This window comes from Gopherus flavomarginatus, chromosome 1, assembly GCF_025201925.1.
Source record: "Gopherus flavomarginatus isolate rGopFla2 chromosome 1, rGopFla2.mat.asm, whole genome shotgun sequence".
Classification (NCBI taxonomy): domain Eukaryota; kingdom Metazoa; phylum Chordata; order Testudines; family Testudinidae; genus Gopherus; species Gopherus flavomarginatus.
The window spans coordinates 230,163,189-230,175,656 of record NC_066617.1 but is presented as its reverse complement, the minus strand read 5'-3'; the positions used below and the strand labels follow the sequence as shown (position 1 = coordinate 230,175,656).

At 48.7% G+C, this 12,468-nt stretch overlaps 1 protein-coding gene across 1 annotated transcript in view; it reads left to right on the top strand.

Moving 5' to 3' along the window:
- The first annotated feature begins 10,530 nt into the window (after positions 1-10,530).
- Positions 10,531-12,468, top strand: part of NHS (NHS actin remodeling regulator) — a 368,109-nt gene continuing 366,171 nt past the window's right edge. Inside the window, exon 1 of the mRNA XM_050963359.1 lies at positions 10,531-10,918. Within this exon, the coding sequence (XP_050819316.1) occupies positions 10,531-10,918 (388 nt within the window). The remainder of the gene's footprint in view (positions 10,919-12,468) is intronic.

Below are 12,468 nucleotides of genomic sequence, written 5' to 3'. Positions count from 1 at the left end.
TTACAGTTTGATTTCTCCCCCATATCCTCTGAAATGAAACAGAGCAGCCAGCTGCTTCTGTCCCCCTAGGGACTCTGTGGGCTATTCCTGCTAGCTATTTCTGGGCTATTCCAGTTGAAGGCCACCCACTGAGTCTCCCGTCTAGGAATGGGGAGACTGGAGCCCTGAGAGCCTTAACTAGCTGGTGTTGCCAGGCTCTCTGCTGCAGAGTCAGGAGCTGAGCTGCAGTTAGAACTTGGGAGTCCCAGGCTTTCAGGCTCCCAGATCCATGGCAAGGAACCTGGAAGTCCTAGCCCGGTGGGTCTGCTGCAGACCCTGCAAGCCTGGAGTCCTCAGCTCGTGGCGTGGGCTCCTCCAGACCCTGGAAGCCCAGGTTCTACAGCAGCCCCACAGGAAACCAGGGGCAGTGTTCTGTCAGAACCCTGCCTGCAAGTTAGCAAAACTTCCTGGAATGAGGAATGTTCCTGCTACACTTTTTGGGTGTGACAAATTGGCATGTTCCAGTGAAACTCTGTTCTATATGTAGGCAGTGATACAATCTTCCTTGTACGCTTGCACCAATGACCCTCAAACCTAATTTGACACATCCCTTCCCTTACTGAACCCTGGAGCAGAGACTTCCAATCATTCAAAGTCTGGCCCTATTGAGTTGTGGTTTTGGAATATGGATAAAAAGGGACTAGGATAAAACCACCAAACTCCTTTTCACTTGCGCTCTAGGCCAGGATTTGGAAGATGGGGCTCTACAGGGTATGTGGGCTTGATTCACTGCCAGCCTTCTATTAAGTCTTCTACTATATTGGAATCTAGTTGGCAGATCCCAATGGTAGAAAGCTTGCGTAGGAGGGTATGGTGGGGTTCTTAAAGTGGCACAAGCAGCCCACATACCTCTCTCTCTCAGGGACCCAGCACTGGCCTGTCTAGTGGCTATGGCAGGAAGGGGCATGGCCAGGGCAAAAGTAGATACACATATTCAACAACTTTTTGAGCAACTCTCTGAGGCTAATATGGGACTCTGGGCAAAACTAAAGCTCCTCCCCTCTGGGAGAACCTATGGGGAGAGTGGCAGTGGTAATACATCCTACCCTTTCCCAGGGGGGACTCTCTCCTATGGCTTAGCTACCCTCTATGAGTGTAAATGGTGCAATTAGCATTCTGCTGATCCAATGAAGATGTAATTTACCACGGAACTTGCTTTCACAAGATATTAATGAAGCAAACAACTTAGCAAAATAACAAATCATTAAAAGAGCTAGGCTTCCCATCAAAAGCTGATGTACTGCTGGCATCAAGGAAAAATCCACCATGTCCAATATCTTTGCCCAGTGCGAAATGTTATTGTAGAATTGGCAAGTTTAGTTGTAATATCCAGGAGGTCAGACTAGATGATCTAATGGTCCATGTTGGCCTTAGAATCTACAAATTATTGTTGGGTGTCTGAACAAAACATAGGCTACTGTTGGCAAGATTGTGCCTAACGAGGTGGACAATTGCTCTGTTCTGGTTTGGAAGTTACCAAACTCCTTTGTCCTCGCCCACAGGGACCTACAGCCTAAATTATGCCCTTAATTGCAAAAACTGTAATAATTTGAAGATGTTTTGCATTTAGCAGTCTACATCCCAGAAGCTATTTCTCAGGGCAGTATCACATAAGGAGGAGTCACATAGTATATGGAGACAATGCAACTTGCAGCTCTAAATTAGCCAACAGCTTGGTTATGAGAAAGGATTGGCAGGGTTATAATGACCAAAGGTTAATTTGGGTTTTGTCTGATAGTGGCAAGCATCGCAGCTAGCAGTTGGTGACGTACACAGCTGGCTGTTTGTGTCACAGTGAAGAGAATCCAAAACAAGGAAAAGAAGAACTAGCCACCAGAACGGGAACCACGAAACTACATACAGGTTCAGATTGCACAGTGGATAGAGGCAACGCTTTCAGCATGCAATTAACTTATGCTACCTTATTATGGGAAACCTATAAAAACACACATTAGCACATAAGTACCAAACAAATGATCATCACCGCTATGGCTCTCACTTCACAGTTCGAGTCAACACAGCACATCTCTGGACACCTGACAATTTTGCAGCCTTGATGCAGGTGAAACTTTCACTGACATCTGTAAAGTCCTGAATCAGGACTCCAGGATTTGCTGGATGTAAATAAACTGCCCAATGCCAGTATGCTAAGTGGAAATGCACTGTAAAGACTTCCACAGTTTGGAGTTTAAAGCTCCAGGTGCTATAATGTGAGGTGTAATTAAGAAGTCAGAAACTTTCTGATGGGTAGATCTCCCACTGGAAGTGAAAGTATCCCTATTTCCTCACCCCTCTGGATTATGACCCTTGGTAAAAAGTGCCGTTTCTTTTTGAGTGAACTTCCTCTGCTCTCATGGTATTTCAAGAACTTTTTTTTTCTAAAATACTATGTTTTCATTCTTAATGTTCTTAGTTGGTATCATATAGATCCCCATATCCATTTCCCCTGCACCTTCAGAGATCAGGCTTCATCATGGTCCAACTGAAATCAGTGATGGGCTTGCTATGGACTTTGCTATGGCATTTGGCTGCAACGGAGTTCCTCTCAGGTAAGGTCAGAATCAGTTCTATTGTCTGAGATGCCATTGCTTAAACATCTCCTGTGTTTATCAGAAATAAGAAGTTTAAGTAAAGAAAAAGACACAAACAAGGCTTTTTAAAGATTAATTTACATCTAGTCAAAAAGTACCCTTGGTAAATCAAGAATGGTGTCCCTAGCCTCTTTTTGCCAGAAGCTGGGAATGTGCAACAGGGGATGGATCACTTGATGATTACCTGTTCTGTTCATTCTCTCTGGGGCACCTGGCACTGGCCACTGTCAGAAAACAGGATACTGGGCTAGATAAATCCTTGGTCTGACCCAGTATGCCTGTTCTTATGTAAGAATTAGAATTCAGGAAAATGGAATGGATACCTGATCATTTTATAGTACTTCAACTGTGTTAAAATTATTTGAAAAATCTTAACTTTGCCAGAAGGCCTAGTATTCTCCCAAATGCTGACAACTTCATTTTTCTTTGGTCTCTGATCTATTGCATATTCTTGGATGTACTCTTGCCCTTTAAATCTCTCTCTTAAGCTGATGATTAAAAATACTTAAGCAACTTCCTCCTCCCTCCCCTCTTTCCTTCTCCTTACCTCCCAGTACTGGCATTCAATATCCTTTTCAGAAATGTTTGAATACAAAACGACTTTTCTCACTAGATGAGCTTACATTACTCATTGTTCAGACTACTGGTCCAAAGGTGTTTCTTTCTAACTTTCATCACTGATACTACTGATGAAAGCATTTATTATGTGTGCAACTAATATTAACTTGCCAGAGTAGTAATGAAGTTTGTTAAACTTATTTCTTGGTAATAAAATCCAATTAATACTGATATGAAGGCTGCCTAAAGACACATTTAAAGAAACACAGTCAATTTAAAAATCACATTTAAATTTGAAAATTGTATCCTTAATATTGTTAGAAGTAACTCTAAAACTCCTGTAACAGTGATCAGAGAAAACAAATTGTCTTGTCTATTTTTTTGGTTTGTTTTCACTATGTTTTGACAGCACTTCACATGTGTAGTTCATGGCTCTGTTTTGCTGAGGGCCCTGCACTCTTCCCAGACCATGCAAGAGGGTCCGTGTTGTTTTGTTTGTGCAGTGCCTAGTACAGTGGGGTTTTGGTCCATGACTAGGGCTCCTAGGTTCTACAATGATATGAATAATTAGTAGTAATACTAGGAACAGCAGCAGCAGGACTGAAACAGAAGGCAAACTGGCAGAAAGCAGGGATAGATACAAAGAAAGCCAATGTGGCAGAGGAGAGATTGGGATGGAGAAACACTTCCTAAACGTTTCTCAGCCTATCAGGAATCCTAAAAGATTCCTCAAAAAGTGATGAGGAAAAACTGTGCCTGATCCTGGGAGAAAAAGGAGATGTCAGAAATGATATTGTGCTGCATAGCACAGGCACTAATAATGATAAATTGACACACAGAGTGTAACTCTGTGACCAGAGCAGGTCATACCTACTTCTGACAGGTTATCTGAGGGGAGAGGCCTGTCTCTTTCTTTGGCAACACTGAGTTCATCATTCTAATAAAGTTTCATGGAATGGAAAGAGGGGTTTGGGTGAAGAAATGGGCCTGAGCATGTAGGTGGTATTGCTCTTGGAGCCCAACCAAAAGTCCTTCTAAATATCAGCTAGGAGCTGAAAAATACTGGCCCTCACCACGCAGTTTCTTAAAACATTTTCTTTAAAGTAGCACATGCTATTTAAACGGGGCTCTGATAGAACATTGAATTTCAAAATCTTTGTCAATTTCCAGACAGTCATCTTGGCTAGGGTCATTTACCCAGTTCGGATCCTGTTTTGGACCCAGGATATAGTATTTTGTCCTGTTCCTATAGAAACCAAAGGCAAAACTTTATCTGAGTTCTAACTGGGCAGGATGAGACTCACAATGAGTTATACTGCCTATATGGCTTTTCTGGCTTGTGCTTTTTTCCATGGCCTTGATGTGATGAAAGAATGTTATTTTCTGCTCTGACCCAGAGACTTGGACTATTGTCCATCTAAGCTGTGAAGTGAGCTTTCTAACAGTGATTACTTTCATTGAGCTAAAATGGATAATTCATGAGAATGGTCTGTCTGTCTGTTTGACGTGTCTCCTCCATATTTTGCTGAGAATAAAAGAATGGGCTATTCATCAGAGCAGGGTTTGTGAAGACACACACCAAACTATGGCCAGGGGGCCACAACTTCATTAAAATAATTTAGCAACTATGCCTACAGGCCTCAAGTCCTGGCAGCAGTGGAAAGGGGAGGAAGTGACAGCAATCCAGAGCTATAATCAGCCTCTTTCTCCTCTTGGACACTTGAATTTTGAGCAATCCAAATTTTAGCAGGTCTGAATAAACCCCCAAATCAAATGAGCCTACATCATTCTACAGCCTAGCTAGGGCCATGGTATCTTGCATGTTGCTGGAGTGGGAAACCACTGAACTTTCCAAAGTGATCTTGAGGGGTCCCATGATTACAATCCCCATCACTGTGGGAAGATAAATTAATGTGTATTCAGTATGAATGGTGGGTGTCCCATCATTCCAGAGAATCCAACTACCTTTCCAGCAATTAATGTAAACAAACACCTGGATTCTAACCTTGCTGCCATCACTCATTGACACAGAAACCAGCCAATTTTCAATCCACATTGTGATGTCCAGATTAAAGAGATTGAAGCCAGCAGTGGTCCCGACTCTCTTATACAACGTAATACCCTCCCTGCCAAAATAAAATAATAATGCACCAAATCCCTTCTGCTCCTGACTGATATCCTTTCTGGCACAGTCCGATCTTGAGGTCTCTTATGCCTGTCCACACCAGCTCAAGAGACTTGGACCATACTGACATATTCAGAAGGAAAACTGTTTCAATGTGTAACCCACCAGTGAGTGTGTGTTACAGCTCTCCCTCTGTGCTGAATCGCAGAGGACACAAGTTATTGCTCCCCACAGCTATAAAAACTTGGCTTAATAGCTCGAGTTATAGGAGTTGTGCTTTTAGCTCTGGAGGTCCCGGGGTCAATCCATGGTGTGTCAGCCAAGAGGAAGGCTGCTGTCACAAATGCATATAGCCGACATGACTACTTTAACTCGTGTCCATGATCAAATTAAGATGAATGATGAGGGCAATGGGAAGAGGAGGGAATATGTCATCGTTGGAACTTGCTATGTGGGGTGTTATGGATCCCAATGCACCAGCCATACCACAGGAGCTGGCGTCTGACCCAAGGGCAGCCAAGCTGTGATCGTTGTATGTCTAGTGCTCCCATTGAAACCCAGCCTCTAAACTGTGGATGAGTCTGCTAGCAATGTCCCTGTCAAATACAGCTGAGAAACAGCAACACAGAGGCAATGTGGCCATGGTCACAGAATAAGGGACAGAGGAAGAAACCTAAAAATGGTGGGCATAGTATTAGAAAAGGCCCTAGGAAAAAACGTGGTATCAATAGATACTGCCTCTTTTTAAGAATTTCACTTGTGTGCATTTTTTAGCATTGTTCCAAACCTTTATTTCCACACACAAGGGGGTAGGTACCCTTCAAACATGAGTTGTGTTACCAGGCCCAGGATAGCTGGAAGGGTGGGTAAATGCACTAGGGAGCCATTTGTCACATGGCTGAGAAAGGGAAAGGTAGAGAAGGAGCAAGATTTGGCTACCTGCAGCAGTGCTGAGTCACAGCAAAGAAGAGATGGTTGAGGCGAACAGTATGGACATGCCTGCATGGCCCTTGCAAGGGGAGGAAGAGAGCTGCATGAAGCATGGCTAAGGGTGAAGAGCCTGGGATAAGGCTGAGCAGGCGGGATACACAGCAGCTGTGGGGTAAAACCAAAAAAACTCTGCTTTTGCCTCTTTTATAGGTGGCCTAATCCAGCGGTTTATCTTGCTGCTTGACAGAGGCACTGGGAATGACCAGTAGCAGCCTCCCTTACAGGGAGCTCATCACTGACTAGTGAGTGTTGCAATGCTATATGGGGATTGGTTTGGTCCCTAGGGCTCTGTTCTTACAGTCCAGCACTAGCTTTGTTGCCTGGTGCTCTATACGGTTTGGAATTCCCCTCCTTGTGTATAAATCACAACTGAAAATATTAACGTATTCTGTAGTGGGTTATAAATAATTCTGTGCAGAGAATGAGACAAGGCGCCTGTAGAAAAAATAGTATGTGCTCATGTAATTAAAGACTGTATCATAATATATACACACACACACACACACACACACACACACACACACACACACACACACACACACACACACACACACGGGGGCTAAATTAAGGTTACACGGGCAACCTTAACTGGGAAATTTAACTTTTTAGTGCTTGACTTTGCAACCTTCATGTTTTTTTAGTGGTCGCAGGGTGATTGGCCCCTTTTTTAAGGGGGAACAGAGGTCCAGTGAACCTTTGACTCATCAGCTACCTCCCACTTTGGTTTAAGAGAAGGCACCAAGGCCATATAAAAAGGGAGAGAGGAAAGAAGCAAGTCAGAGCTTCCTGATGATGAAATGAGAGACCCAGAGACAGGCCCTTTTTATTAATCAGGTGCAGGTGTGGGTGGGGAACTGACATTCCCTGGAAAGCCCTGGACTGTCAATAAGGAAGGGGGCATTGTGGCTGTGAGAGCTGGAGTCCCTGTCCTTTTGGAGGTGAGGCAGTAGGAACCTGGGGGAAAGCCTGCAGAGAAAAAGGCCTGGGAGGTGATGCTCAGCTGAGAGAGCAAGAAAGAATCCTTCAAGAAGCCCTGAAGCAGAAAGGTGGGGGGCGAGGGGTGTAAGGAAACTCCCCTGAGCGTAGGTGCTGGAACTAGGGGTTTGGGTGGTGCTGCTGCACGCATTGGCTTGAAGTGGTTTCCAGTATATACAGGATTTACAGTTTGGTTCAATGGCTCTCAGCACCTCCATTATACAAATTGTTCCAGCACTCTTGCCCCTGAGATACCCCAGGGTGAGCCAAGGAATGGGTTTTGTGGGGTTCTCTTTGCCTCTGTCTGGAAAACTGGAAAGATTCTGAGCGTGGCAGTGGGTCCTTCGTGGGCTGGGCCAAGCCAGCATCTTAGAGTTGTGTGATGTCATTGTGTAAAATATAAATTAGTAATATCTTTCCACTCTACTTGTAGATGTTACAGTTGGTGATTGGTGATTACATTTGGCTTTCAGAACATCACACTCCAGAGCAGAATGTCTTTTGTCAGAAATTATATCTCTTGTTTAACAGACTGAAAATTAGCTTTTCCAGGGGCTCTGCTTTTTCTTCTTCTGGAGTGAGTAGTTCATATTTGAGTTTGGAGAACCTTAGTTCATATTCTGACAAACCCGCTCGTATCTTAACCCCTCTTCAACAACCCCATCTCTTGAAAAGGAGAAAAGATTTGCTAGGTAATTCTCTTGGGTAGGGAGGGGGGAAAGACCTGATATTTGTTTTTCTTCATATGAATATTTCGCTAGTGCCCACACTGCAGCAGAAATGTGCTGGTCTAGGAGAGGGGAGTAAACTTGTCACTTTCCCAGAGTAAAAATTGTATTAAAATAAATGTTTGAAATGAAATATACACAGGTTGAGAGGGAAGGTACTGTACATCTGGGGTCAGGCTTGGGTTATGGGGGGTTACAGATATCGTTTGCAAGGATGAAAAAATACATACATATCGCGTAACTGGCATAGACCCAGATTGGGGTGCAAGAGTTTTTAAAGTGTCAGTGAATAAGTAGGCTTGGGTTCGCCACCCGTGGAATGAATAAGGAGTCCAAGTCAGTATCAGTGGAGCGGATAGGTACATGGGTGGGTTGCATCCTTTGATCGCTCAGGGAAGGAAGTGGGTTATTTCCCTGGTCGGCTGTCTCAATTACTCAGTGTGGTATTGGTGGTGTCTGGTGATGTGTTCGATATAAATGTCTCTGGACCGCCTGATGGTATCGGACACCATGAGCTGTCTCATGAGCCGGGCGTAGCGTCGACCGACCCCACATGGTCTCAGAACCGGCTCGTTGCGGGGGTCCCATGAGCCCAGGGCTCCCACGATCAGGGCGTGTACCTGGACTTCGTAGCCCTGGACTCTCAGGGTCTCAGCCAGCGAGGCATACTTTGACTCCTTCCGTGCTTGGGCCTCGTGGAAGGCAGGTGACCAGTTTTCGAAAGGCACCGTGACATCTACCAGGAGGACCTTCTTCTTTTCTGCGTCCGCCACAACGATGTCGGGTTGCAGTCGGCTGTCTGTCCCGGGGATGGCGGAGTCGACGGTGATCTTCCCCAGGGACGGTGGGGTGGCTTTCACTAGTTGGTTCTGGATGGCGTTCTGGCGGTGCTGCCAGGCTCTGGAGTGCTGCTTGCATCCACACAGGACATGCGGCAGGGTCTCGTTCACGTAGCCGCACTTCCTGCAGCACTTGTCCCGGCTGCCGTGGCTGATGGCTCCGTTGAGGGGAACGCAGTTGAGTCGGGCCCTGTGAATAAACTGCCAATCGGCGAACCTGGTGAAGCTGCCCCCGTGGAGGAAGTGGTTACTGGTGTCCCAGTTGCTGGACACCTCGAACACCTTGCCCTGGTCCGACTTCCGCTTGAGGTTATCAGCATAGTGGTAGTGGATGGTGTCTTTCAGGAAGCTTTCTAGCATGGCTCTGGCAGTCGGGGTGACAATGGTGTGGTTCGGGATCTTTACGTGTGGCACCAGTATTCCCAGTTCCCGGCGTTCCTCGCACCACTTCCAGCAGCAGCTGATCCTCTTACTCAGGCGTCTTGAGGCGTTGCGGGCCTGGGTCCAGAGAGAGGATAGGTCTCTCCCCTCTCTCCCGAACTCAGCCTCCAGGGAGCCGCTGAGGTAAGTGGCAATGTCCCGCTTGGAGGGGGCCCTGGCGATGCGTTTCCTGACCACACCTCGTATGGACTCCTGTGCGATGCTCCTCACTGTTGGGTCCGGGCACGTCAAGAGGCAGAAGGCGTGGGTCATCACCACCACGTCGCACAGGTCACCCATCTGAGGTACGTTGGCACCGCCCTCTCTGTGGGAAATGTAGATGATGTCCATGCACTTACTGTGGTAGCGCCCAAAGCCCTAGCCAGGATTAGAGCCTGTACAGACATCTAGGCAGATGTGGTCCCTGCTCCTAAGGCTTTACAGTGCAATGATTGTGCAATGAGCTCTGCCCTGACCTAGGTTACAACCTGCTGCAGCAGCTGAAAGATACATTAATCCACTCTAACTTTCCTTACCACACCCACTAAAAACATCTCTCTAGTCACTGTCAGACCCATTTTTAAAGGGTTTTGTTTTTCAGTTGTGCCTCACTCACACACACTCCTGCCTTTCTGCCTTGGGAGACTTCCTCCCCCGCCCCGCACACATCTCCAAACGGATGTTTTCCGACCTGCTCCCAATCTGGAAATCGGTCCCAGCCCGGCCTCCCCCCCGCTGGTAAAAATCCCCTTCCCCTGGAGGCATTGGCCGCGCTCCCGCTTGCCCCCAGCCTGGGGCGCCTGCAGTGCCTCCCTGTGGTGGAGAGGAGCGATGTCAGTCTCTCCTCCACCTCGTCCCTCCCCCCTGCTCCCCCAGGCTTTCGGCTGACTCCGCTCTCCGGGTTTTCCGCCCGTCCGGTTGCAATCCTCCCCCACCCTCGGAGCTGCCAGCGCCGTGTGCGAGCGAGGCGGGGAGCTCACCGCCAGGGCAGCTGATGCTCAGAGGAGCGAAGAGCGGGGCTGGGCGCCGGTGACCTCCCCCAGCTGAGGGAGCCGCTCGCAGGCAGAGGACGCCGCCCGGGGCGCGCATCATGGGGGACGCGTGGCCGGGCGATGCTGGCTACTAGCAAGTGAAAGCGGACTCGGGAGAGCGCAGCAGCCCGGCGTGCGGGGCTCGCTGGGCGGCGGGGGCTGGGGCGGGCAGAGCTGCCGCGATCCGCGCGTGTGTGTGTGCGGCTGGCTGGCTGGCGAGCCCCGGGAGCGGCGATGCCCTTCGCCAAGCGGATCGTGGAGCCCCAGTGGCTGTGCCGGCAGCAGCCGGCCGCCTCGGTGCTGGACGAGAGTTTGGGCTGCCCCGAGCCCCGGGACCAGCCGCACCCGCAGCCCGAGCCGGAGGAGGCTGCCGCCGTGGTGCCAGCGGAGGGAAAGGAGGCTGCGGCTGTGCTGACGATGCTGGATCTCTGCTCGGTCAGTAACGGGGCCCTGGCCCGGATCCTCCGGCAGCTGTCCGACGTGGCCCGGCACGCCTGCACCCTCTTCCAGGAGATCGAGACAGAGCTGCAGCTGGCCCAGCGCAGGGTGCGGGCGCTGCACGGCAAGATCAGCGGGGTGCAGGGGGTGCTGCGCAGCCTGGATCCCAAGCAGGAGGCAGTGCGTGAGTAGCCAGCCGCACCTTTCCCCCCCTGGAGGGGGTAAACCTTGTGTGTGTGTGCGTGTGTAGGGGGGTCTGTGTGTGATCGCTTGGAAGTGAAGCCGGGGGCAGCCAGAGGAGATGGGCTCTGTCCGGGGCGCCTGGAAGGGGGAGAGGGTTTCCGGGCGAGAAAAGTTGGTGCTTTAACAAATGAAACCAGGACGGACTTGCTGAGCTGTTAAGCTGAATGAATCGGTCGGGTGTGGGGGGCGCACGCTTCTCCTAGACCCTTATCCCAGCTTCTCCCTGCTCCTCCTGGCCGCATCGCCGCCTGAAAAGAAACCAGGCGCTCTGCGAAATGGCACGAAGTCCCTACCCCTGTCTGGGGGCAGAGGCGACGAGTGTTGGCAGGCTGGATCTGCCAGGCGGAGACGACAGGTGACCTGGCTGTGAAGTTTAGAGGTTCTGACATGGACCGCTGATTTCAAGGGCGAGAGCATCTGTTTGGCTCGGCAGCGCGGTTGCCTGTTCAACCCGGTGGGTGGTATGGGATGATCCACCAATCGCCTCCTCACTCATCCCTGCCCTGGGTTCGCCATCCCCGCCTCGCTCAGGAGTAGCTGACTAGAATAAATGAGACTCGGCCGCTTGCGGTGCCGCCAGGCATTGAGTGTGTGACTGCAGTCACCAGCTGGAGTTGAGTTACGCTTCTCTTGATTTCCTCATGATAAGTAAATACCTGCTCAAGGGGCTGGAAGGTGTGTGGCAAAAAGCGGGGACCGGGGAGAGGGAAAGAGCCTTGCTCTTAGCGCAACGGAGATGAAAATGCATGAATTCGTCAGGTTTGTACTTTCCCCACGGTTCAGGTCAGGCAGACTCACTTGATTTGCTGATATTGACCAGTGTCAAAGAGACAGCTCCCAACCAGGTTATTTCCGTGTGAATTTATACACAAATCAATGCGTATCAGTATGTTCCTGGGCGCAAGTGTGTGCAACCAGACCCTTTCAATAACAAGAAAGATGATGTCAGTGGTTTTTGACTTACATAAAAAGCTTCTTGACTAGGATTTCTGGGACTGCATAGTCAACGGGGACGGATTTGACAGGGTATGTTGTGGATTTGACAGGGGATGTTGTGAAGGCCAAAACCATAACTGGGTTCAAAAAGAATTAGATAAGTTAATGGAGGATAGGTCCATCAATGGCTATTAGCCAAGATGGTCAGGGATGCAATCCCATGCTATGGGTTCCCTGAACCTCTGACTGCCACATGCTGGGACTGGACCACAGGGCATGGATCACTTGATAATTGCCCTGTTCTGTTCATTTCCTCTGAAGCATCTGGCACTGGCACTGTCAGAAGACAGGATACTGGGCTAGATGGATGGTTGGTCTGACCCAGTATGGCCGTTCTTATGACAGAGGAGATGCTGCAGGATTTATACAAAGGTGCCCAGGGGATTTTTTTCGATGAATTTCTGATACTTTTCCAAACCCAACCTTCATTTATCCCCTCCCCCCTGTCAGTGCAAATTTCCCTTATCCTTAAGAATATTCCTGACATCCTGCTTA